General features: G+C 49.7%; 1 protein-coding gene across 1 annotated transcript in view; it reads left to right on the plus strand.

Annotated features, from left to right (window-relative positions):
- CACNA1B (calcium voltage-gated channel subunit alpha1 B) overlaps positions 1–26,621 on the plus strand; it is a 324,587-nt gene that overhangs the window by 105,828 nt on the left and 192,138 nt on the right. Inside the window, exons 4-6 of the mRNA XM_062011331.1 lie at positions 10,371–10,462; positions 12,405–12,557; positions 16,993–17,180. Of these exons, the coding sequence (XP_061867315.1) occupies positions 10,371–10,462; positions 12,405–12,557; positions 16,993–17,180 (433 nt within the window). The remainder of the gene's footprint in view (positions 1–10,370; positions 10,463–12,404; positions 12,558–16,992; positions 17,181–26,621) is intronic.

Below are 26,621 nucleotides of genomic sequence, written 5' to 3' on the forward strand. Positions count from 1 at the left end.
ACCCAGGGCTGTGTGTGCTGAGGGAGCCTTCTCTGGCCTTAGGGATTTCCAAATGGCCTGTGGTTACTTTTCTCCTCCCCATCTCACCTGGAGGAGAGGGAATGAGTGAGCAGCTGCATGGTTCTTTGTTCCCAGCTGGACCAAACCCAAAAGAAGCTCCCTGGCTTTGCTGGCTGAGTGCTGGAGGGTGAACACAAAACATATGCAGATGTGCCAGCAGAAGTTACCCAACTCTCCACTCTCTGCTTTCCCATTTGTTACATCACTGTTCTTGGCTGTTCTTTCACATGATGTGTTTATCTTTGCTCATTATCTGCCCATGTCTAGATTGTTAGAGGATTCAGGGATGCAGTGGCAAAGTGGAGTGGATAGACTGAGGAAGGCCATCTCTCCAGAAGCCAGTGTGTGGCTCAGTGGAAAAGCCTGCAGTGTAGAAAAGCTCATAAGACAGTAAGGTAATGAGGGCTCCTGTCCATCCTGACTGATGGTGCCCAGCACTGACAGATATTTCCCCTTCTCCTTTGCACCAATGCCTCCTTGGCTGCTGCTCCCCATCCCTCCCCTGCCAGCACCAGTTCAGAACCCCAGGAGGGGAGGCTGAGCTCTTCTTCTGAACCATTTTGGTTTGTTTTGCTCTTTAAACAGTAGTGTCATTTTATAGTGATGACATTTTCTCCTCAACTCATCAACAGCTATTTCTGGGGACTGGCCACACACCAGGGACATGGTTCCAAATGATCCACCAGTGCCAGGGCAGCGTGGCCAGGAGGCTGTCGTTTGGTGGGTACTGTAAGGAAGGAGGGTTGAGCTGTGCTTCAAGTGACTCAGGTCTCTTACCTGCTGCAGTGTCTGTGCTGCTCTGCTAGCTCACCTGGCCAAAACAACCCACCCCCCATCCCCCTACCAGCTGTCCTGTGCCCTTTGCCCAGTTTTGAGCTGCCAGCTAGTAACCCTGGGTGTTCTGGCACAGCAATGCAGTGCAGTGTGTAGCCTGGGGGAGGTGTTCAGTGCACACAGGGTTTGGGGGTGTTTAATTTTCAGGAAAATGGCAATTTCAAGTCAGAAATATTTGCCAACTTGACAGGAATTGCTTCCACTGAAAACACATTAAAAGTCAGAATGCTTCATTTTAAAACTTGACAAATGAAACCATCCCTAATGATGTTTTGTTGCTCTCAGATGAGAGCAACCCCACCCTCAGTGAAAGGACTTGAAACCTTTTGCTGACTCTGAAATTACCCTCTGCTCCTCAGAGTCTTGTTTGCTGCTGAGCTAAAACTCTCTGCAGCTCACACATACACAAGAGGCCATGGGGTAGGGGGCATGAAAGTGCTTTGGGCTCCCAGCTCCTGCTCTTCTGCATCCTCTGATGCCAGGAACAAAATGCTAGGATGCCCATTTCCAAGGACAGAAAGCAGCTGTCTCTCCTTTGTAATGTTAATGCTGTGAGACTCAAGGTATGACCTACTTTCCAGCCACAGGGAGGTGCAGGATGGTTTTAACTCCTCTGTGCTCAGTTTCCCCACCATGAGCTCACTGAGATGCTTCATGTGCATTTTCCTGACAGCTGTCATTGCTTCTTGTGAATGAGCCCCTTTTTCTACTGTTGTGTGGTATTTTCATGTCTCTCCTGCTTAGAAGCAAGAAGGACTTATTTGAGCAATTGCCTCATAATCAGAATATCTTTCTTCACCCTGGGCAGCAGCCAAGCCCTCAGCCCTCAGCTCTCTGCAAAGCCTCATTGGCTTTGTCCAAGTGGCACAGGCTGTTTGGTTGCTGTGTGTCCCACTCTAGCAGAGGAGTGTGTGTCTACAGATGCTCCTCTGCCTTGTCTTCTCCCTGGAGAATGACAGCCAGGAAAGTAGGTTGCAGGTGGTTTGGGGAGGGGATTCTGCTCTCATTTTACTGTGTCTCCTCCCAGGACTCAGGAAAAGAGGAGGAGGGAGTTTGTGCTTGGGCAATGCTGAAGGCTGGTGGCAATTTTGACACTGGCTACAAAAGGCTCAGAAATGTACCAGATTGGTGTGAGACCAAGGAATCAGTTGGGTGTTTGTGCCTCTGAAGCAAAGCAACCCTGTGCTGTGCTGTTGAATACCGTTGGTTTGGTGGTGGATTTTATTCTGCCCTCTGTTCCCTTCACACCACAGCTAAAGAGAAGTTTGTCCTTTACCATAGCAAGGCTGTTTTGATGGATAAAGTCAGTTTTGGACAATGTGTTTACCTGAGCAAGGGGATCAACCTGAGTTGCTCTGCATAGGCTGGTGTTGAAAAGGCTGGGACCTGGTACACGGTGTTGTAGATGTGCTTTGAAGGGCAGAAGTAGCTTAGATGCAATATGTAGGTGTCTACTTGGATGCTTAGGCTTGGTGTTGGTTTAGCCAAAGGAGAGGCAGAGAGCTGGCAAGCTGGGCCCTTTGATGTGGGAGGGACATGGGGAAGTCAGCAGCAGGGAGTGATGGAGCCAACCATGAACCTGGTAATGCTGTAAATGAAATGGTGCAATTAGCATGTCACATGGAGTTATCAGCCCAGCCCTGATGTCAGCTCTCTGTCTTTGGTGGTCAAGATAAAGCTCACACACCATGAAATCCAACTGAGTGAAGAGAGGCATCTTTCCAGCTGCTCTAGTCACCATGTGCATGCAGATGTGTGCTGTGTCTGGGAGGACAAGGGAGTGGGACCGACAGCCACATCACTGCAGTGTAGCAGCAAGCTGGGCTTGCTGTGCTGAGTGAAGCTCTGGAGGGAAGAAGGTGATTCTGAGGTGTCACTGCTAACACTCACTGCATGCTTTTACAGTTGTTGGTGTGTGCAACTGGTGTGATTTCTCCCTGTGCATCTTGCCCATTGGCTTTGTCTGCTGCCAAGACTTCATTGTCTGTTGCTGCATATGTGGAAACAGGGGCAAGTGATGCTCTGTTGCCACAGACCCTGGCACCTCCTTCTGCATGGTGCTGGCTGCAGTTGATGCTTTGGTAGTCCTTGGAGGTCAGAGCTGTGAGGACCTAATGTTTCTTCTTACAATGGCTCCAATCATACTCTATGCTTTGTTCCCCTTCCCTAATCCATCCTGACTGGCTGCTTTCCTCCTGCAGCTCCTCCCTGTGACTCCACTGGGGCTCACTTTGTGCAGACAGAGCTTGCACCCTCCTCCAACCAGACCTTCTCCTGGGCAATGACTTCTCTGATAGCAAGCTCTGTCTTGGTGCCCACCTCCACTCATCCCAGCCTCTTCTGGCCAGGGAGATGGTTCCTGGCTGCTGTGCAGGACACAGGAAAAGTTGATGTTTCTAAATAAAACCCATCAATTCAAGGCTGGGACATGCATGGTGAGGCCAGGAGCTGACCTGCACTGGTTAGTTTGCTGCTGGTGTTGCTGATCCTGGAAAGACTTGTCAGCTCAGTGCTGGTTTGGGGTTAAAATGCTGCAGGCACTGAGGAAAGCAGCAGGCAGAGCAGCCTGAGGGGTCTGCAGGGGACAGGGGGGGAAAGGAGTGAAGAATACATCTTTTTGTAAATTTTTCATGATCTGCTAACAAAGGCAGAAGAGCAGTTGCAAAGCCCAGCTACAAAGATGATTTTTATCAGCCTCTTTTTGAGGGGAATGAATCTTTTCCTTAAAACCCCCAATTTCAGAAGAATTCTTTCTTTCCACATAACGTTTCCTGTACAACTCCCAGGTGTCCCCACAATGGTGTGGGACCAGAAGGACTTTGCAAGTTCTCCCCTTGAGTCATTAACTGCCATGAATTGATTCTGGTCACAGTGACAGCTCCTGAGGGGCTGAGGCACCTTCTGCACCCCCCAGGATTTGGGAAGGAGCGGGTGGGTGATGGTCCCAGCTGGCAGGTAGCACAGCTGGAGGCAGTGGGCAGCCCATGGACTGTCTGTAGGTGGGAGAAACATCTTCAAACTGGCCACTCAATATTTATGAAGATATTTTTTGCTTGGTTTCCATTCCCTGGGGTCACTTGGGGCCTGTTAAAAGTCAGTGCCCAAACTCTGGGAATCACAGGATCATCCAATCCCAGCATGGTGGGGGTTGGAAGGGACCTGCAGAGATCATCCAGCCCAACCTAAAGCAGTTCCACCTAGATCAGGGGGCACAGGAACGTGTCCAGGTGGGGTGTGAAGCCCTCCAAGGAAGGAGCCTCCACACCCTCCCTGGGCAGCCTGTGCCAGGGCTCCCTCACCTCAGCACCAAAGGACTTTCTCCTTGGGTCTATGTGGAACTTGTTGTGTTCCAGCTTTTGTCCATCACCCCTTGTCCTGCCACTGGATGCAACAGAAAAGAAGTGCTGCCCCAAGCTCCTGACACCCACCAGTGAGATATTTGTGACTATTACTGAGCTCCCCCATCAGCCTTCTCTCCAGGCTGACCAGCCCCAGGTCCCACAGCCTTTCCTCACAGGGAAGAGTTTTCTGTGCTGTTGCTTCTGTCAGAGATCCTGGGCTGATGCTGCCACAGCATCTGTATTAGGTGAGGGTGAAGTGATGAAGAAGTGATGGTTGCTATTTCTTCTCCTGAGACAGCTGCTGTACTGCTGGCTAGGTCTATCTCTTTTCTTTGAGGGAAGCTTTGTGGTGGGCATTTAGTTGTCCTAACCCTGCTGCAGAGAGATGATGTTCTTAGGAACAGGGGCTTAGGATAAAGTCTTGGAAAAAAATGACAGTTTCCAGTTACTTTGAGAATAAATAGCAAAGTTACATTAAAAATGCCAACAATTTGTTGCAATTCCTCCTCTAGCAGAACCTGCCCTGGCACCAGCCTTGTCCAGTGGCAAGATGCCCTTGGAGGTGTTCATCTTTCACAGTTACTAATCGTGCTGCTGCTTGCTGTAGCTGTGTGTTATCTGCTCACAAGCAGACAGGCTGAAGCTGCTGGACTTGCAGCTGCTTCCAGTTCTGTCCTGCACATCTCCTGCCACCTCTCTTGGGATTTATGGACACTGAGCATAGAATCACAGAATCATTATAGCTGGAAAAGACCTTGAAGGTCATTGAGCCCCAGCCCTGCCCTCACCCTGCCCAGCCCAGCACTGACCCCTCAGCACCTCAGCCCCACGGCTTTGGGATCCCTCCAGGGCTGGGCACTGCCCCAGCTCCCTGGGCAGCCTGGCACAGGGCTCACACCCCTCTCAGGGAAACAGTTCTGCCTCAGCTCCAGCCTCAACCTCCCCTGGGGCAACCTGAGGCTGTTTCCCCTTGTCCTGTCATTCATCACTGGGGAGCAGAGCCCGACCCCCAGCTCCCTGCAGCCTCCTGCCAGGGAGTGTCAGAGAGTGCTGCTGGCTGCCCTCAGCCTCTTCTCCAGGCTCAACACCCCCATTCCCTCAGCTGCTCCCCATCACACCTCTTCTTCAGCCCCTTCCCCAGCTTCGTTGCCCATCTCTGGACACACTCAGCACCTCAATGTCCTTCTTGTACTGGGCTCGGTTGCAGCCTCAGCAGTGCTGAGTACAGGGGGACAAAACACCCTCCATCACCTGCAGATGTGTGTTGAGTGTGGCCTCGCTGGTTGCTCTTGGCTGAGGCTGGGCCCAAGGTGTGCTTTATCCTTTAAGCAGAGGCATGGAGAAACCCCTGTATTTTTTGATCTATCTTTGGCTTTCACTCAGGATCTCTCTTGTGTTTCCATTTGTCACCTCTGTCACCTGCTCCCCAAGAGATCCTCTGGGAAACCTGAAATAAATCCACACAGAGGCCATTAAGGTAGGAGCAGAACAAGGTTGGGATGATCCTGAGGAGCAGGGTTTGCTTTTCCCCGCTGCAGTCCTCAGGATCTAGAGCTCTGGGGCTAAGCTGGAAGGAGTTTTGAGCTGTTTTCTTTGATCAGGGCTTCAGTGAGGAGTTTCCTTACCAGGAGGCTCTGCAAAGTGCATCATTGTATGGCAGTGTGTGTCTTGCTGAACCAGTGCACAGAAATCCTGAGCTCTGAGGTACTTTAAGAGATGGATTGCTAATTATTTATGCTAGCATAATGTTTAGGAAAGGAACTTTCCCTTCATTCTTTGCTTTCTTTTATACCCAAAGGAATAAGCTGCTTTTATCATTTATTCCAGGCTTTGCTAGAACAAAAGTTATCAAGCATTTAGCACAACTTTGGCCCCTGTCTCTGGGAGCAGATATCATTCAGAGCTTGTTAGTGGAGGTGGTGACAGAGAAAGCAGCATTTAACCAAGTTCTCATGGAAGTAAGGAAGCAGTGTAGTGGCCCTGAGCACTGCTGGATGTGTGCCCAGATCCTCCACAGCAGCATAGCATGGAATGGTGGGGCTGGAAGAGCCCTGCAGAGCTGCTCCAGCCCCAGCCCCTGCTACAGCAGGTTCCCCTGGCTCAGGGGGCACAGGAACGTGTCCAGGTGGGGTTGGAAACCTCCTGAGCAGGAGCCTCCAGCCCCTCCCTGGGCAGCCTGGGCCAGGGCTCCCTCAGCTCAGCACCAAAGGACTTGCTCCTGGTGTTTAAATGGAACTGTTTGTGTTGCAGCTTCATCCCATCACCCTTTGTCCTGGCCCTGAGACAACAGAAACAAGTGCTGCCCCAAGCTCCTGACACCCACCAGTGAGACATCTGTAACTATTAATGAGAGAGAGGAATAATATGAGTAGGAAAGGTTTGATGGTTGGCCATCCTGCTCATAAAAAGGCAAATCACTTGGAGAAACTTATTTGACAAGATTTTGTTACACTTGAACAGCTGAAGGGCTCCCAAAGACAACAACCTCAGCCCATCAAAGCTCAGTGTCTCTGTCCAACCGGTTAAGATACAAAAAGGGCTGCAGATCAACTCAGTTATCCTTCTTTGTGGGATTATCACCTCCCATCTCCTCTTTTGCTATGATTTGGTTCAGCTTTCACAGCTGATTTCTGCTGGCACTGACTTGTCCCTCACCTGTGCTTTGCTGTGAGCTGTCAGTGGTGCAGCAGGGATGCTCGGGCAGGGCTGTCAGGATGTGCTTGTCAGGCAGCTCCTTTGATCTCTCTGTTTCTCTTGTTTTTAGTGATGATTTCCAACTTGTTCTGTCCCAGCTCACTGTGGCTCTGTGAGCTTTCAGCTGGAGCACAGGGAAAAAGGAAACCAGGAAAAACCACACTCAGTCAAGTGCCACAAAGTTAATTGAGGTGTTTCCCTGGATGGGGTCTTTCACAGGATGAAGTGGACAGTTTAGGGGAACAGTTTGTGAACACTTTAAGGGAATGGACTGCTGAGCAGCTGTAAATGAGCTTTGGTTTTGTAGGGAGAGAAGGCATCATTTCCACCCTGGCATGGCTTTCCCCCAACCAGCTGCTTTGCTGGGCTCCAGCTGCCAAAAACTGTTGCTCTGCTCTTTCCTCACAGTTGCTGGGCACCAGCTTTCTGCCAGTGAGTCCATTGGAGCAGCAGGATTCCACGTGCCAGAGCTCCTGGGATGGATGCTGAGCCCAAAACACTTCCCTGGTCCACTCCTTGGACAGGCTGCCTGGGGCTGCAGGGCTGTGAGCACACAGCATGAGGAGGCTGCAGCATCCAGCCCTCCCCCCTTCCACTGGTGCAGGAACCAGGATGGATGCCTGCCTGGCTTTTCTCAGCACCTGCCTCATTTACTAGCAAGGCTCAAATGTGGGTTTTTAGAGCTATCACCTCATCCCTTTGCTCTTGTGTTTCCTCCACCAAAAGTAGCTTTGTTTAGGATGCAGCTGTGTGGGGTTTTTTCTCTCTAGGCAAAATCTGGCCAGGGTTGTGTTGTTTGCCAAGAGCAGCTGATTCATGGCAGATGTAGCAGTGACAGTTGGCTGCACGGGCATGGATGGTTATCACAATGTGACTGTGATTTGATATGAGCCACAGAGCAGCTCTCCAGCCAGGGAAGTGCTGGGCTGCACGGTGCCCTGTGTAGGTTAGCTGGGGGATGGCAGTGCTGGTGATGGACACTGGGGGAGGAAGGGGTGTTGCCAGAGTTTGAGCTGGCTGTTTTTAGCATCAAGCCTAATAGGAAGGCAAGACTGGAATGAAGACCTCCAGCCACTGGAACATTTACTGGCAACATGGGACTAGTTGATGGTGTCCCCTATTCACTCTCATCTTCTCTTTGGATTTAGAAACAAAACCAATGAGTGTATCAAGCACCTCCCTTCCCAGCTTGTACCAGGAGCCAGGGCTCTGTCAGATGACAGCACCAATCCGTCCTAGCTCACTGGAGACTAATTGTGCTGTTAGTAGCAACATCCAAGGTGGATGTTTAAGATTATCTTTTGTCTTGTGTGTGTTCTGTTCCCAGACAGCAGAGGTTTACATGTGAGCAATTGAGTTGTGAGAGTGGAAGGAAGGGAGAGGAGGAATGAAATCATTGGCATGGGTGCAGAAGATGAAATGAGAAGACCCTGCATGGGATGGGTCTTGGTTTGAATTGTCTCCTGTTGCTTGTGCTCAAACTGCATCAATAAAGCTGATGTAATGTGAATGTTCTGGTCATGAACTTGTAGGAACAGGTGTCCTGCAGAATAGATCCCCTGCTCCTCAGGTCCTGGCTTGCTGCTGCCTCTCTTGCCATCCAACATCTCAGCATGCTTTTTTCCTGATCTCCAGCACCTCCTGCTGATGGAGTCTGGCCCTTTCTGCACAGCAATGCTGATCCTGCTCTCCCCTGGCCCAGTGCTAAGTCAGTCACCATGTCAGGGGCAGGGTTTTCCTCTGAGTGTGGCTGTGCTGCGAGTGCTCCCCACACAGCCCCTTCTCTGCTGCTGAGGTTGCCAGGTGTTCTGCAGAGTACACACGACACACTACTGCTCTGTGTCTCATTCTGATGAAAACCCCTGCTTTTTCTGGTGGGTATTTTTGGTGGCAGCTGGTCACTTTGCTGAATGCTCAGCAGTTCCCAGGGACTGAGCCAAAGGGCTCCTGGGCAGCTGTGGATAAACCATGAGTGCACACTGTGGGTGCTCCACACCTCTCAGAGCATCTCTGTGCTCCAGCATAAGCCACTTGCTGAGTCTGGGGGCTTAATTCCCACTCCTGGGACCTGGGATTCAGTGCCCAAGTCTGGCAGCCTTCTTCCAGCCCTGCCTGTGGCCTGTGGCAGCCCTGGAACTCCACTTTTCAGCCAGGTTTGCAAGTCCCTCTTGCTGCTGTAGCTCTTGGGGAAGGGTTGGGAAAGCGTTGGAGTGTGGTGAAGGCTGGGACCCATGGGCAGCTCTTGTGGGTAACAAAGTAGGGATCAGATGACCTCTAAAGGCCCCTTCCAACCCCTACCATTCTATGATCTTGTACACTGAATACCAAGTATTTGGGGGCACACAGACCCCACTGGTGGGCTGTTGCTCTGCCACTTCCACCTTGGTAAAACAGTCTGGGGACAAACCCAGCAAAAGGTGATGGCAATTGCTTGTCATCACTTGAAATGCAGCAGACAATGGGGAGCTGGTGAGAGGATTTTTGCTCTGAACTGTGTGGTTGGCTTGTGTTAGATGGGGCCTTCTCTCCAATCCAGAATGTTTTGGTTGAATGTTTTTGTTGAAGCATCATAAGATGCGTTCCTGTGTGAGCTGATGTAGGTGGGAGCTGCTTCTGCAGGGGGTTGGGCTGGATGAGCTCTAAAGCTCCCTTCCAACCCCACCATGCTGTGAGTCTGTGATCAGAAATGCAATAATTAATGATCAGTTTTGCCATGCTCTCTCTGGGGCTGTGAGCCATGGGGAGCCTTCTTAAGGAGTTTGCATCATTGTGCCTTGTCAACACTGTGATGATATTTCTTCCTTTGCTGCACCCTAAAGCAGTGAAGTGGTTTCCTTTGCTGGGCAGAGCACTTGAAGGATCATTCTGGCCTGGGGGCTGCATTTCTTTCCAGGCTTACTGCAGCATATCAGAGGAAATGTTCCTCCCTCTCTGGATATCCTCAAATCAGGTGCTCTGAGGAAAAATGACTTTTGCACACACATGGTCAACTGTATAACTAGAAACTAGAAAGATTAGGAAACAGCAGCCCTCAGTACTTGAGGGATTCCTCAGTTTATTACATGGAGAAGCTCTGACAGGTGATTTCTGGCATAACTGAAGGATTTCTTTCCCCTCTCACCGTCTCCTCCTAGAAACTGGTGTATGCTTTCCTGTAAGCACAGGGTGCTCCTCTTTAAGGGCTAGAGCCAGGCCTGCTCCCTGTGTGTAAATGGGCCTCATGAGCAGGCAGGTGGTGCAGATCTGATGGTCTGAGCAGAGCTGAGCAGCTCTGGAGGAACGTGCGGATCGATGGGTTTCAGCGCACACGAGCTGCGATGTGATCACGAGGCTGAAGTTTAAAGCAGCCTGAATATTAGCTGGTTTTCCATGCTTTGGAAAGAGGGATTTGCATTTAATCTCAACTTTCCCCCCCTCTCCTCTCTCCCTGTTTGCAATTAGGATTCTAGCAACGGCTGGGACTGATTTTGACCTGCGGACCCTGCGAGCCGTCCGAGTGCTCCGGCCCCTGAAGCTCGTGTCGGGAATCCCAAGTGAGTGTCATGATAATGTCACCTTCACAGCCCAAGGTGCTCTGTGACTTTTGGAGTGTTATGTGCTTTCTTGAGCTATGTTTTTGCCCCTCCTCCTTGGTCTGAGGCTCCTGCCCTTGCTGGGATGTGATTTTCTGCCATCCCGGTTGGGGTCCAGCCAGCTGATTTCAGCGCTGCGCTCACAGGCTTGCAGGGCAGCAGCAGGCATTTGTCCTAGGACTCCTTTGCCTTTGGGGTTGAATTGATTCTCTGAGCTATGCAGACCTGAGACCCAAATTCTAACAGCTTTCAGGCTTCCAGGCCCGAGCTTCAATCCTATGGCAGTTTTTAACAGCTGAGCATCTTCTACTGGAGATTTTACCCCTTTAATGAGAGGGGAAATGGAGGGGACGAGCAGACAGGACTTGGTCTTGTCTACTCAGTGAGCAACTTGGTATCTCTTACATGCTATTGGGAAGGGTCTGAATGCTCCAATGAGGAGCTGCAGCATGACTTGCCAGTGCCCTGAAACCATCCCAGAAGTCTCCTCACAGTTGCTCACTGCCTTTCTGTTTGCCACTGTTCACCAGCTGCTTTGATGCCTAGTGAAGGATCGCTGTCAGGAGTGGATTTCAGGTCCACAATCAGTGGAACAGAGAATTTTCCCTCCAGCAAGAGCCAGTGAAAGGGAACCACTGCTCTGCCACCTCCCTGGCTGCTTCAGGACAGAAATGTTGGTGCTGTAGAAATCCAGCAAGGGGTTACACTTGGCAAGAACAGCACCAAAATTTCCTGAAAGCAGCATCCTTTGATGGGCAGGGCTTGAATCTGAATCCCCACACAGGAGAGACACTTGGCTAGGCTCAGAGAGGTGTCAGTTCTCAATGGCATCTCTAACAGGGAGATGCTGCTGGATGTTTCTCACGGACTGCTTGCCTTTGCAAGAAGGGTGCTGTGGTAGTGACAGTCAAAGGTTGTCAGAGAAGTAAGATGCCCCCTCAGGGTTGTCCCTGTCCTAGTGTGGATCCTAATTTCCCCCCAGGAGGATGTTATCTCCCACCAGTGATGTGTTGTGTTTTTTCCCATGTTATTTGCTCTCATGTCTTTGGTGATACTGGGAAAGCTGTGAGCTGTCTTTTCTCCTGTAGTAAATGTACAGCCTTGAGACACATTCATACTGGAGCATGACAACTGCTGCTCTTCCACACTCTCGGTGTTTTTCCCATCCAGCAGATCTTCATCCTTTTTTCTCCTCCTGCATGCACTTGTGTTGACCTCAGCAGTGCTGCACAGGGTGGCAAGACAATGATGATCCTTCTCCATACCTTAGGAGAGGCCACCAAGGTGGCCTTCAGCTGCTGCTTACCGCTGAAGGGTTTTTGTTGTGTGTGTGTGACGCTGACACGTCCATCTCGCCAGCCCCTCTGGCCTCATCTCCCCTGGCTTTAACTGAAAATGGCTTCTAGTGTTAGTGAAAAAGCTGTGGATGGAGAGCCCTGGAGACAGAGCTTTGTTTGCCCAGGAGCAGGGAGTGATAGGCTCAGCAGCCATTCTGTGTGTCATGGAGGGAGAGGCAGCTCGGTGCTGCGGGCGCTCCCTGGCACAGGGGGTACCACAGCAGTGCCCACGCTGCTGCAGGAGCTGCCTTAAGGACCTGGTCCAGCTCCAGGCTGAGTCTTGGGACTCCACCAGCTTAGGAAAAGTCCTCTATGTGTCTCTGGTGCTGAAGAGATCTTTTTGAATCTGTGATCTGAAGAAAAGGGGTCAGAAGAAGAGAACTCTCCTGATTGAGTGCATTACAGCTGAGGCAACCTTTTGTTACAGCACCCAGGGAAGAGCAGCACTGCTTGGTATTGCCAATGCTAAACTTCCCCTTAGACAGCCCCTTTCCCCTGCCTTTTCCCCACCCCAAGCCCTTGTTTTCCTTCCCTCACTGATGACGTGTTTTGCCTTGTCCCCACAGGCTTGCAGGTTGTCCTCAAGTCCATCATGAAGGCGATGGTGCCCTTGCTGCAGATCGGGCTGCTCCTCTTCTTCGCCATCGTGATGTTTGCCATCATCGGGCTGGAGTTTTACATGGGCAAGTTTCACAAGACCTGCTTCTCCAACGAGACAGGTGAGCCTCCCTCCACGTCCTCACCACGCTTCCAGGCTGCTCCATCTCATCACCATGCTTTCTGTCCTGATTTCACCTAGCTTTGCCTTTTCCCTCTGCCACATTCACTGCTTTCTCTTCCTTTTTACCCACCTAAACAGACCTTTGTGCTCACCCTACATGTGCTGGGATGGTTCTTCTCTCTCTGACACACCACTGGAGCACTCCTGAGGCTAGTGGATTGCTCTTACTCTACACAAGAGTGAGACAAAGGTGTTTAGGGCCTTCTCTCATGGGAGGATCTTTTTGTAGTCAAAGTGCAAAACCAAATTCATGTTGTTCCAGTTTGCTGAAGGGATTTGTTACTTACTGTTTTTTGGATGTGTTGGTCTGTGATTCCATTTTTATTGGGTTTAGCTCCATGAGCAGCTGCTGGAAGCTGCATTTCCTTGCAAGGTTTCTGAGGCAAGTTGCATGGACACGAGAAAACTTTGGTGTGAAATAGGAAGATTGGAAAGACTGGGAATGACCAAAACAACAGCAAAGGACAACAGATGGAAGGCAAGGAGCCCTTTGATGGAAGGAAGATAAAAATGTCCTTCAAATAGAGGAGGACAAGGGAAATTGGGTACAGCAGAGTAAATCCCTGCCTCTGAATCCCCAAGATGGAAGTGGAGAGGCGTGATGCTCAGCATCCCTCAGCTGGGGCCAGCTGCTGTGTCAAGGCCAGCTGCTTGTCCATGGCTCAGCACTCACTCCAATCTAGGAATAAAAACCAAACACAACAAAAACCCCACACTATTTTTTTCCCCATGTAATTTCTTCATACCCCTTGCTAGCAGCACTGATGTGTGCTGGGCATCTGGGCTGTGCACAGAGGAAATATTACTCTGCTCACCAAAAGATTGCAATTTAAGGTACAATTGACTGTCCTTAAAACACAATCTTGTATTTTCAGTGATTATCACTAATAGGTCTTAATATTGATTTATTTACATGCATTCAGATGGTAATAAAACAACATCCCTGCCAAATCTCTGGGCATCCTTCAGAGTGCTTTCCAAGAGCAGCGTGGAGGCAGCTCCATGCATTCGCTGTGCACAGAGCTCTGCAGGAGCAGGGAGAGCTTGTTCTCTTGCTTGTGTTCCTATGCAGCATTAGAAGAGCACACCACAGCTTGGGAAGGACAGTCAGGTGTTGTGACAATAAGAAATGAATTTTTGGGCTGGATCTGTAAGAGAGGGAAAGCTTTTTTTATGCAGGAGGGGAGGGGGTGTGTGTTCAGGCCAAGCAGAACAGGCATCAGCCCCGCTGCAGGGTCTGTGGGGCTGCTGCAGCAGTGAGAAACAGCAGCAGGGGGACAGTGCAGGTGTGGAGGCAGCAGCAGTGAGGTGAGAGGGCAGGCAGGAGGCAGTCAGCAGCAGCTTTGCATTTTCAGGTCTGTTAAACTGCAGCCAAAGTGGGTGATTTTATTGCATCCCTCAGTCTGGAGGAGAATGAGGGGGGAGCTCATTAATAGTCACAAATATCTCACTGGTGGGTGTCAGGAGGTTGGGGCAGCACTTGTTTCTGTTGTATCCAGTGACAGGACAAGGGGTGATGGAATGCAACTGCAACACAAAGCTCCATTTAAACATAAGGAAAAGCTATTTCAGTGCTGAGCTGAGGGAGCCCTGGCCCAGGCTGCCCAGGGAGGGTGTGGAGGCTCCTTGGGAGGTTTTCAAACCCACCTGGACACATCCCTGTGTGACCTGATTTAGGGGAACCAGCTTTAGCAGGGGGTTGGGCTGGATGAGCTCTAAAGGTCCCTTCCAGCCCCCACCATGCTGTGACTCTGATTCACAGGTGATGGCTGCAGGCAGAGCCCTGGGGCTCTCTTGCTAAAGGCTGACTTCAGCCCAGGGGCTAAGTTGGGAGTTTTTTCCTCTCCCTTCAGGAACTAGTTAATGTAAAAGGTAAAAGATAAACCCCAGAGGTGTTTGTTGCTGTGGGCAGCCAGCCCTCTGCCAGCAGTGCTGGCTGAGACCTCTCTGTGCCACGCCTGGGGCTGAGAACAGAATCCTGCCATGGGTAATGCCATGTGTTAGTGACTCCTGCTTGCTGGGTGGCTCCCAGCTAGGAACTGGGAGTGCAGCTGAGAAACTGGTGTATGTGTGTGTGTGTGTGTGTGGATCTCAGCACCTGGGATGTCGCTGGGGCCAGGCTCACCCCTCACCCCTCACCCCTCACCCCTCCCCAGCTGCTTTGGGCAGTGTGGGCCGGCGCCTGTGCTTGCAGGGCCCAGCCTCAGCTTTCCTCAAGGGCTGAGGAGCTGGTTGTCAGCTCAGATCGATGCCAGGGAAGTGGCTGGTGGTGTTTCTGGAAGGGCAGAGCGGGGGGAGGCGGCTTCCCGGCTCTGCAGCCCCCGGGGAGCGAGCGGCAGCGTCCTGCAAAGCTCAGCCTGTTACAGCCTAAGTGCTCATCATCTCCTCAGAGGTGCATTAACAACCCCCTGCTTGATGCCACGGGCTCCAGAGGCCGGCTGGAGGGTGGAAATGTGAACCCCATTACAGAGATGCCTCTGTGAGAGGGGAGCAGACTGGAGGGGGAGGAAGAGCTGCTCACGCTTGTTTCTCTTCCAAATCCCCAAAGTGAGCAAACTCCTGGGATCAGGAGCCACGTGGGAGGTGTCAGCTGTAACTTCAGTGCCTTGTCAGGGGAACTGAGCAGAGGTGTCAACAGCAAATGTTGGCACAGCCCTGCTAGTCCAGGAGCCCTGGCTAGGTCAAGTCATGAACCGCAACAAAGAGTGTTGCTGGGGACCAAAATATGGCAGAAGGGTTCTATTCAAAGCTTTTGCCACTCAGCCTGGCAGACTGCTTTGAGCTAGTGGAAGCATTTCTCTATTTTGATGAAAAATGGGTAAAAATTACCAGCAGTTCATGTTCCAGTGGCTGTCTGACTTCTTCTCCCTGCATCCTCTGCAGTGGCCTCTTCTGCTGACACGGGGTTATTTCTAAGCAGCCACCCTCCACAGCAGCTGACCCAACCCAAGTTACCCTGAAGCTGCTCCCAGAGAGAGAAGCATCACATTTCTTTCCCATTTTTCCTTGCAGCTTCCCTTTTATCTGGTCTCCTGTTTTAAAGAGGCAAAAAAAATCCCCCCAGCCCTTTGTTGCAGACACACATGGCATTTTCAGAGCATCACCTGGCAACAAAAGGCCCAGCAGAGATAAAGCTGGGCTCTCTTTTAAGGCAGGCTCACAAACGGTGTGGAGGAGCCAGATTTGGTATTTGCTTTGTGCTTGTGTCACTGAGCCCTTGTGAGAGCCTGTGGTGACCCATATGGGAGCTGGAGAGAGATGCCCTGCATTGAGGTGTTGAGTCAACAGGAAAGCGCGTCACGCACACATACACACGTAGATGCATCCTGGAGCCACAGTGCCAGTTTTGTTTTCCTCCTGCAGCCTTTGCTCTATGGAATGATTATTCCTAATTATTGTTAGTGCTGATCTTGTTTTCCCCCTGGTGAATTTGATTTGGTGCAGTTTGCTGCTCCATTACCATAACGTGGCACTTTTAAAACCCTTTAATGTTTCCCAGTTGCATCTCTGTGTGAGCAGGAATATGACTTGCTATATTTATTTGCTTTAAAAATCCAGCACTTTAGCATTCCTGACTGCTCTGTGTTGGTCCTTGTAATGTCTCTGGAGGGTTGCAGCACTTTGGATTTCACCACTGACCTGGAAGATGCTGGTCAGCCCTGGTCCTTGACCATGACAGACTCGTCCTCCTCATCCTTCTCTGGGTCTGAAATGAAACTCAGCAGAGAATTGCCCTGTTATAGACAACTTGAGAGCTGGGTGCTTTCCCTGCTGTGTGTAGCTACACTCCACAGCACTGCCCTTTGGGGCAGAAATATGAAGCTTAGAGATGGGCTGGAGATCTTAGTCCACCTCACAGGCTGCTGTGGTGGTCCTGCTTTGTGATGAAGCCTCCTCATGTAACTATGGTCTAACCTCTTTATCTGGACTTTTTTGGAGGCTATGCACAAGCAGCTCTTGCTTAAAGCCACTGGTGAAGAAGCTGCTCTTTTGCTTTAATGTTATGGTGTAATATCTAGCACTTGGCTGTGCTGCATGAGAGTGTGTCCTTGGCTCACAATGTTTGGGATGTGCCATTCCCCACCCTTTGCTTTTACCACACTGTTGTTATGGTGTTTCTCTTACATGACATGGCTAAACACTGGGGCAAACTATAAACTACAGGCACTTCAAGGGTGGCTCTGCTCCACTCTGCCACTAAAGTCCCCTAACATAGCACTGTATGGTTATGTGGGTGTAATGTTTTTTACATGCCCAGAGTGGCACAAGGAGGCTTCTAATGTAAATGACAGTGGTGCAAGGGGGATGCAGCAGCACCAGCTGCTTGGCTGGCATCAGTCAGTAACTTTTCTCCCCACTGTTGTTCTCTGCAGGTGATGAAGTGGGAGATTTTCCTTGTGGAGAGGAGCCTCCTGCCAGGCAGTGTGAGAGTGGGACCACCTGCAGGGAGTACTGGCAAGGGCCCAACTATGGCATCACCAACTTTGACAATATCCTCTTTGCTGTGCTCACCGTCTTCCAGTGCATCACCATGGAGGGATGGACAGACATCCTCTACAACGTGAGTCTGCTGGGGGGCTGTGGGATTCCTGGGGGGCTTTGGGACTCCTGGGGGGCCAGTACACAGTGCATTCATTTGGAAAAGGTGGTTCTGGAAAAAGCAATATAGTTTATGCAGTTTTCCCCTCTTGATTAGCACCTCACTGGTGTTTTTAGGAGGATTGTTCCTCTTTTCTTAAGGGTTGCTCTGCTGGTCCTACAAGAGTCTTTGAGCCACTTTGGTGGCTTGTGGGGGTTTGAGGCTGCAGACTCACTTACCTGCACCATGATGTCTTCACAGAATCTTATGTCTTGTGTCAGTGTGGTGTTGCCATGTGTAATTGGTGTGTGTCTCTCCAGGTTGCTGGTGTGCTCTGCTGTAGGATGGGTGGGTGAGTGGGAGCATGTTGTTGTGGTGTCCCATAGAAAATCAGTTAGCAAATGACACAATATAGAGTAGCAAAGCCAGTGACTCAGTATATTGTACCTAGAGGTTTCCTCTCTAGACTTAAGCCTAGCTTTTGTGATCAGACTTGTAATCTGCATCAATGAACAGCATCAGCTGGATGTTGGCACTGAGATCTACTACTACTTCTGGCAATTCCAGTGTGATTTTACAGACCCTCACTGGGCATGGCTCTGGTGCCTGGAGAGAAGATACACCAGGCTGAACCTCCTCCTTGGGCTCTTCACTGGCTGTGCCTCCTGCCAGCCAGGACCACGACTGTCACAGTTACCCCAGGTCAAAGCTTTTTGGTCAGTTCTACTGCTTTCAATCTTAGAAAGAGCAGAGCAACCAGTGATTGACTCTGCTGTCTTTTCAGCTCTCATTTGTGCCTGTAGTTTATTCCTACCCTTTTGAGGTGTCCTGAATTGAGGCAAACACCTAGCTCTTGCTAACAGGCTGGGAACAGAGCCCTTCAGCTGGTTTCCAGCATCTGCATCATATTTCCTTGCAAAGTGCTGACAGCTGCTCTTTGAGAGCCGTAAGGGACCTGTTTATCTCCTCAGCTTTGTGATTTGCTCAGATCTTGACATACTTAATGGGTATAAAATGCCGTGGTTCAGGTCTGGAGGATGGTTCAGCTGCATGTGCTTCCAGTTTTCTAGGGTAGTACAGGACTTTATCAAGTACAGGTGCAGGGAAGAGAGTGTGAGCAGTGATGATTAGCAGTGTGTTGGCTACACTGGCTGCTTCTTTCTGTTGTCTGAAGGACAGTCTGGCAGCTGTGCATAGATGATCTGAATTACCCCATGCTGTCCTAGCCAGAGATGCCAAGGTAGAAAAAATAACTAAGGTAGGCATTAATAATGCCTCCAGAACATGTCAGTGGCTGGTAAGACTACAGAGCATTCAGTCTGCTTCATTATAGACTCTAGACTCATGCTGGGCACTTTCACAGACCTTCCTGGGAGGGTTTCTGTAGCAACAGGAAAGTATTATTAATATCAACCACAGTAAATTACAAGGTACAATTCTGCTGTGTTTGAAGCCAGTATCTCTGATTTATTACCTTGTCCATTTGTTGCTCAGTTCCTCCATTTCTTCTAAGTCTCTGCCACTTAGAGTGATCTTTGGAAGGGTCCATTTCCCCACTGCATGCATCCTCCTTGCCCTGAAACTTCATCACTCAGCTTCTCCCATTCTCATTCAACAATCCCACTCCTTCCTTCTAGTGCCAACTGTTGTAAGAGAAGCCCATTAGCATCTTGGCTGGAATTGATTAATCAATACATGGTATATTAGTTCATCTCCCAAACTGCCTTTTATACCACATGCAAAAACCAGAGCTTACTATTGGGCTATTGATTTTTGGGGGTTGGGTTGAAAACTATGATAGTATCATTCTAGATACCCATTAATGTAATTGGAAGCAGATGCCTGAATGAGATGCAGCTGAGTATTTGTTGTATGATGTCAAGCCTTGACTGAGACCCCAGTGCAGCTTTTACTGCTTGCTGGGTTCATGTCTCTGACAGATACGAGGGTCTCTGTTGGGTGGAGGGTGAGTAGTGTGTGTTGTACCACTTGGCAGACAGTGTTCCTGTAGCTAGTGCCAGCAGCTATCTCTGCCCCCTCTCCCTCGGTCCTGCCCTGCATGCTGGGTCACCCCATCCCTGTGCTGAGCTGTTTGCTGAGGAGCTGGCTGTGCTTTTGCAGGTTAGTAGCTGAGAAAAGATGTGGGTGGAGAAGATCCACTCTGTGCATCCCTGAACTTTTTCACAGCTCCAGTCATCTGCTGTTTTCTGGCTGCTTGGCTTTTATCTTGGTTTCTTCTGTGCCTACTCTAAGTTAAAGCCCAAACTGCTGCAGCAGTGACTGAACAGCCAGTGTGGTGGGGTTTTGAGGATGCTGTTGTCAGAGGGAACAGCAGTGCAACTGGGCTGTCTGGCCAGCACCAGTCAGTTCAGCAACCCCACAGTGATGCTGCCTCAATCAGCTGGTTCCCTGCTGGATCCATACTGGGTTGATATGGGAAGATATGGGTTGCCTCTTGCACCTGTAACTTGAACAGTGGGATGTGTCAGGGTCCTCCTCCTGGTTTGTGGAGGGCAGAACGTTTAGGCTCAGACAGTGGGTGAGTGTCAGAGCTTATTTACTTGTTCAGGGAGCTTTGATTCACCATGTGGGTTCTGTGCTGCTATGGAGAATGGTTTTGGCCAGGAAGGTTTTGCAGTGGTGGAGCTGATTTCCCTGCCAGCCCAAGTGTCTGATCCCCTCAAGGAGACCAGCATTGCCCTGATGTGGGGTCCTCACCAGAGCTGACCTGGGAACCCCCTTTCAGTGTTTTGCTTAATTAAGATTAGCAAAAGGCTGTGGGACCACAAGAGGCAAGATGCCATCTATGCAAACTGGGATGAAGCATTAGTAAGAAAAAAAGACTGCTGCTTTTTCTGCCACTAACTAAACTCCCTTTGTGCACACACTGCCTCATGTTGGGTTGGTAGGTGTGGGTTTGGAGCCTTGCTTGTGCAAACCCTCTCACTCCCTGCTGTTTAAGCAGGCAGCCCCACATAGGGTCCATTCTTAGCACTGAAATCCCCTCGATGCCAGGCAGTCTAGGAGCAAGACCCATTCCAGGGAAGCTGAGGTTACTGACAGCTTCCTTAGAGGGCCATTCATTTCCTCCTGCAAAATGGTTATTGATTGATTGCCCTGCATCAATAGGGCTTTACTGTTGCTCCTCTTTTCCTGCTGCTGCATTTGTTGCTGGGTGTTCAGAAGAGTTGGGCTTTGTAGTTTGCAGTGCTGCTGGCTGGGGTCAGTCACAGAGCAAGACCAGCTGTACCATTAATTTAACCAAGGGAGAGGGTTTGCTCTGTCCTGAGAGCAGCTTTGAGACCAATAAGTTGGTCTGTGGTGGCACCAGACAAGCTGAAGAGTTCTGTCTAAAGTGATGTTCAGCAAAGAGGGAGCTTGGGCTTGGGTTTGCTGGTTTGGCTCAGGTCTTTCCAGAACAAGAGCTTTGCTGTGAAGTGTTGTTCCATCATTTCCAAAGGACTGGGATGACTTTATGTGTAGTCCAGAGGCAGCCTTCCTATGTGGAGGAAAGGTGATGCTCTGCAGTATGTAATCTATCTTGCAAACATTCACTCCTCCTGGGATAAAATGAGGAATTAGGAAGTCAGGGAGAATGCAAGTTCACAGCTCCCAGCCCAGTGTTTCCCTGCTGATCCAGTGTTTATACAATCACAGAGTTTCATTTTAATTAGGGCCAATGAAAGCTTTCTAGTGTCTGGAAGGGGATTTATGCTTGAAGCAAAAAGACTGAATCATCAACTGGGTGAAATGCTTGAAGAATAAGCTGGGGAAAACTCCTTCCTGAATCAGCAGCACAGTAGCATCTGAGCAACTGCTCCAAACAGGCCCTTCAGAACGGCAGGTTTTGTCAGCTGGGGCCTGTCTCTACTCAGAAAGGTCCAAGGAGTAACAAGTGATTCAGCTGCTGTGCCCTGAGGACAGGGAAGAACCTTTTCTCCAGCAAATGGAGTGCACTTTCCTCCTGCCAATTCAAGGTATCAGTGTGATCTGGGGATGCATTAAAACAGAGTCACTGAACAGTTTTCCTGGGTGAGGGAGGACTCAGTGTCCTGGTCTGGTGCTGTGAACAATTTTTCAGTCTAATGCCAGTGCACACAGATCAGAGATCCCTGAAGATCAGCAGAGCACCTTCTGGACTGTGAAATTAGGGACAAACCCACCTAGAGAACTAGCTCACTGTGGGCAGCAATGCTGCTCAAGTAGAACATGCCCTGGAGTGGCAAACCTGACTTCTTTGTCTGCAGCTGGGACTAGTTTGGTCCCAGAGTGGTCCAGCAACAGGAGCTGTGCCTCTCAGCAGTGTGCACCAGCCCTGCTCTGGGCTGATGCAATCATTCTGTGTCCTAGTTTGGTGCTGAGACAGGCTCTGTGCTGGGCTCTTGCTCAGGGTCGGTGCTTTCTGCAGCAGATGGAGTTCACCTGCAGCATTACACTGGGGCTAGGGGTGCTGTGAGACAGCAAGGGCTGCTGCATCCACTCTGCTTGTGCCTGAGGGAGCCATTGCTGTGCTAAATGGTAACTGGTGATCAGATTCTCTATCTTATAAATGTAAATTCATTCATTAGTGCCCATAAAATCTTTTAATGTGCCAAGTAGTGCCATGCTGCACTTGTTATCATGCTTTAAGCATAGCTGTCTGGCAAGAACCACTGGCTACTGGAGATTAGGGATGGTAACATTGCTGAGGGAGGAGAACATTTCCACTGATGACCTCCAGCTTCTTGGCAAAGGAAGGTGCAGAGTCTGGGGACAAATAGAGAGGTGGGAGGCAATCATGCAGATGCTCAGCAAGAGAAGCTGTTGTGCCCTGGGGTCTGAGTCCTGATCTTCCCATAGCTCCAGTTTCCCAATGAAACAATGGTATTTTAAATGGCCTTGTTTACATGGTTAGTGTTTGTGACTGACACTGGTTCATCTGTGGCTAATGTTGGCTCTTTGGAGGTGTAAAACTCCTTAAGGAGGCACCATGAAGCACTCTCCTGCCTTTCCCCTGATTGCCATGGGAGGTTCACTCTGCTCTGCAGAGAGAGAAGAGCCTGAAAGGTCTCGTGGCTGCCCATGAGTTCCCAGATTAAACCATTCCTGTACTGTGCCAAGCAGAAGCATTCATTACAAAGCCTGTAACCAGAGAAGAGACACACTGATAGCCTCCAATGAGGCAGCTAGGTGGGACCTAGCACTGTAGCTGAGGTTAGCTTGGAGGGCATTTCCATTATATACTCAGTGGGTTAGGAAGGGCTTGAGTTCCTTGCTCTGGTCGTTACACAACCAGCACTGGTTGTGCTGGTCTCTGCCCCTCTATGAGCTGTAGCCCTTGCAGTGGAGGTGCATGATGTGCTTCCAAGGAGCTGAGGAGTGTGGTGTTTGATCCCAGTTCTCCTACAGAAAACCATGGGTCAAACCTGATTCATCTGGAGTTGTCAGAAGTCTTGATGTTGACTTTCAAAGAGCTGGGTTTTCACCTTTTATCTTTTCTCTCCAGGAGTTCAAAGCTACATGGTGGAATTTGCTTTGCAAAATAGAGACTCCTTGCAGGAAAGGAGAAATGTCAAAGTGTGCACTCACTCTCTTTTGATCTTAATGGCAAGAGATTTTCATGTTTTTACTATTTTCTACTGACAAATATTAGTGTCCAGTGGGTATTTCAAGACTGTGGCCTAATCTAATATGCTTGTAAGTAGCAATGAACAGTTCAAATAAAATGGAAATCTACCCTAAATTGGATCCCAACCAGAACTTTGCTCTCACTGAATTTAGAATATCTTGTGATTCACTTGGTATTTTTCATTCCCCTGTGGAACTTTGAATCTCTTGATTCCTGTAGAGATACAGAAGCAAAAGATCTGGATGTAATCCTTGTTCCATTTCCAGCCCAACCCAGGGATGGTTTTGTTGGTGGGATGGTGGATGTGTTGAGACTTGTAGGGTCAGAAGAGAGTCTCTTAAACTCAATTGTTTGGAGAGCTCACATATGCCTTTGAGAGCATTCATCTATAAAACTGAACCATTGATCATCAGCAGTCACAACTGTGAGTTGAGGTGGGTGTTGCTCAGGAGGAGTTTGGATGGGACTAGCACTGGCTGCCTGGACCATGAGGTGGTTTCCCATGCAAAACTGTCCAGGAGGGTGGGAAGGGGTGCAGGTGGACATGCAAGGGAAGCAGGGGGGAAATAAATAACATAAAGCACAATTCCCTCTTCTTGGTGACTTGGGTTTCTTCTTGGCTTGAGAGCTTCTTGGACTCAGAGCTCCCCCACTTTCAAGCACCTCTTAAACCTGCCAGTTAAGGCTTAAGTTAAGGAGTGAAGTGGCTCTTTGCTGGCATTTGCCCATGACTGTGGTTTCCTATGACATTATGCACTTGGCTCTCCCAATGTGTGACTGTCACACCTACTTTGCTGCAGCAGTAAATGCAATGGCAGAGCCTTGGGGACTCTGAAATTGCTCTTATCTCCCAATACACCCAACGTGCTGTTGTCTGCTGTCTGTTAGAAGTGACCTGAGGCCAGTCCACTGGAGCACAAATCCATAATTTCTGGATGGTGAGATGGCTGAGAATAAATGAGGCTTTGCTTCCAATCTGTGTGTCTTGGGGCTGGGGGCTGCAGGGGTTTATGGTGGGTTCAGGCTCCTATGGTTACTCTTTGTGTATGTGTGTGTGTATCAGCATTCCTTATGCTCAATTAACATATTGAGGAACAAAACTGTTTAGCCAGCAAAAGCATGAGCAGAGAGGAAAAGGGGTGGAAAGTGGCTGGAGTGCTTTTCTTACATGATGTTAACAGGCAGAATAAGCACAAGGAAAGGTTTTGCTTTGCCACTGTGAATCACACAACACTTTCCTGATATGGCTTCTTTCCTTTACACTGCATTCCCTGTTGTGTCCAAGGGACTCGTTTGCTCCAGTTGAATGTGGGGTATCAGGACCAGGACTGAAAGACAGCAGCTCCAGCAAAACAGACCAGGAGACTGATGCCATGCTTGGCATTAACAACAGCAGCATGAAAACAAGGGTGCTCTGCTTTCACTGAGACTTTCTGATGCTGCATTGCATGAGCTGAAATGCTCCCTGGGAGCACAGCATGTGAGAAGGGCCCCAAAGTCTAGCTGGGTCTTCAAAGAGGAGTGGGCATAGCCCTGTTAGAGATCTGATAATGCAGCACAACTTGGGAAGTGAAAACAAATTAGCCATGATAAAGCAAGCAATGCTGAGAGGTGTGGGAAGAAATGTGCCACCACAGCTTGTCCTGGCTTCTCAGCTTTTCAGAGCATCTCAGAGCTAAGAGCACACAGCATCTGCCTCACAGCTGGGTGACATATGTCCCCATGGCTATATCTTAGGGAGGGTTTGCTCTGGGGACCTGATGTTCACCAGTGCTGAACTTTTCTTGCCACTGTGTGTTTGCTCTGGGAGCTGCAGAGTGCTGAGGCAGATGCCTGGCACCAGAGCAGCAGTGCATGTGCTGGTGTCCTGTACTCACCATGGAGATGGGAGCTGAGCTCCTGGGCTGTGCTAAGATGCTGCATGGATGTCATTGTCCTCTCTTTCTCCCTGCAGTTTCATAAAGAAGAAAAAATCCCCTAATGTTGTTAAATTGCATTCACTATTGAGTTAGGGTAACTTTAATTTGCTAATAACAATCAGCTATCTTGTATGAGCATGCAAAGCTGACAGATAATTCCCAGTCCCTTGCTGCTGGGCTAATGTTCATTTCTGGTGTTTCAGTATCACCAGTCACTTACAGGAAAGCTGGGCAGCAATGGCAGGAGTAGGAGCAGGCAGCCAAGAGCTTGGCAGCAGCTCTGAGTGCAGAACAGTGAATAGCTGAGGGAGAAGAAGGGAAGAGCCTAGACTGTGGATTGCTGCTTTTGCAAGGCAGGAAGGCATTTAGAGGTGACCAAGCCCTTGCAAGAAAGGCACAGAACAGATCATCCAAGCTACTAACTTGAGCATGAAACCACATTGGATGTTTTGGCTGGAGCCTCACCATGTGTGAAACCCATCCCAACAGAGAGATGCATTGTTGGTGTCCCCATGACCTTTTCTGAGGTCTTGGGTGGGTTGTTCATAGAGCTTCTTCCAGCTGGTTAGAGGAGTGTGGATTTCACCCCTGTTTCCTGCTGGTTTTAAGCCTGCTCTGCCTCATTTATGTTGTCACCACATCTGTTCTGCTTGAATGGCAGAGAGGTTTATCTAGAAAAATGAATCTTTTAGGTCAAAGTTCATTCAGTGAGATGATCACCGTCACTCGTGTGTGACAGTCACCTAGCTCTCAGCGTCCTTCCCAGGTCTGCAAGATGATTGTGTGAACAGAATGGCCTGCTGCCAGGCAGAAACCAAGGTGGCATCCAAATCAACACAGTTCTCTGTGCCTCAAAACCCTCCCTAGAGCTCCACACCCAGACTGGCCTGAGCATCTTGCTGTTGAGCAGAACGTGGGCTGGGTTTCTCATCTCTGTCCTCAGAGAGAAGCCTCACACCAGGCTTTGCAGTAAGATATTTGTTAGTAATAAGACCCTGTCAGATACAGATGTGTAATATGATGGTATAATAGGTTGGTGTGTTCAATAACAGACATGTAGTTCAGCTGAACAATCCCATGCAGATGACTGGAACAGCAGCTCTGCTGCCCTGCCTGGCTCACCCGCTCTGCTGGCCACTGTGAGAGAAGAGCACTTGGGAAATGGAGGAACCTGCACAACTGATGGGTTCTGTGTGGAAAGACAAGCTGTCAGCACAACACTTACACCAGTCTAAATTCTGCCTTGGCTGATGGCCATTGCTTCCTGCCTTCTGCCTGGATTTTGGGGGGCTACAGAGCCCGTTTGCCAAAGGGCTGAGCTCCCAGGTCTTTCAGGGATGCTACTGCACAGCAGCCTTTGCATCCTTCCTCATCTGGAATGTTTCTGCAGAAAGGTGATATAACAGAAGGTGTGGAGCACATCTAGGGCTAAAATGGCTTTGAAATGTTTAGCTGCCAGGATGGTGTGATGCATGTCTCTGCCCATGCCTGGCTCTCCATCCCTCTGTAAAAGCCAGACTGACCGACCCCGTGCCCACATGGACATTCTCTCTAAGGCTACAAGGGACACTTCTGCCCTGATTCAGCAAATTACCCTGGTCAGGAAGGCACATTGTAAAGCTGAGTGAGAGTTTAAGAGGCTCACTGAATCTGCTACATTTGATTTGATGTCTCAGTGGAGGTGCATTCAAAATGACTGTGGGGTGGCCACCTCCAGGTTTGATGGGAGACATTGAAGGTATACAGCAGGAGAGTGACACATATCATACAAACTGAAAGAGCCCCTTCAACAGCACAATTGCTCCCTGAAAAGAAATGAAAATCTCTCCAAACAACTGCTTAATCACCAGCATTTGCCAAGAAGTACAAACTCCAGCTGAAGAAATCCACTTGCAG

The sequence above is a fragment of the Colius striatus genome, chromosome 19, assembly GCF_028858725.1.
Source record: "Colius striatus isolate bColStr4 chromosome 19, bColStr4.1.hap1, whole genome shotgun sequence".
In the NCBI taxonomy this organism is placed as follows: Eukaryota; Metazoa; Chordata; class Aves; order Coliiformes; family Coliidae; genus Colius; species Colius striatus.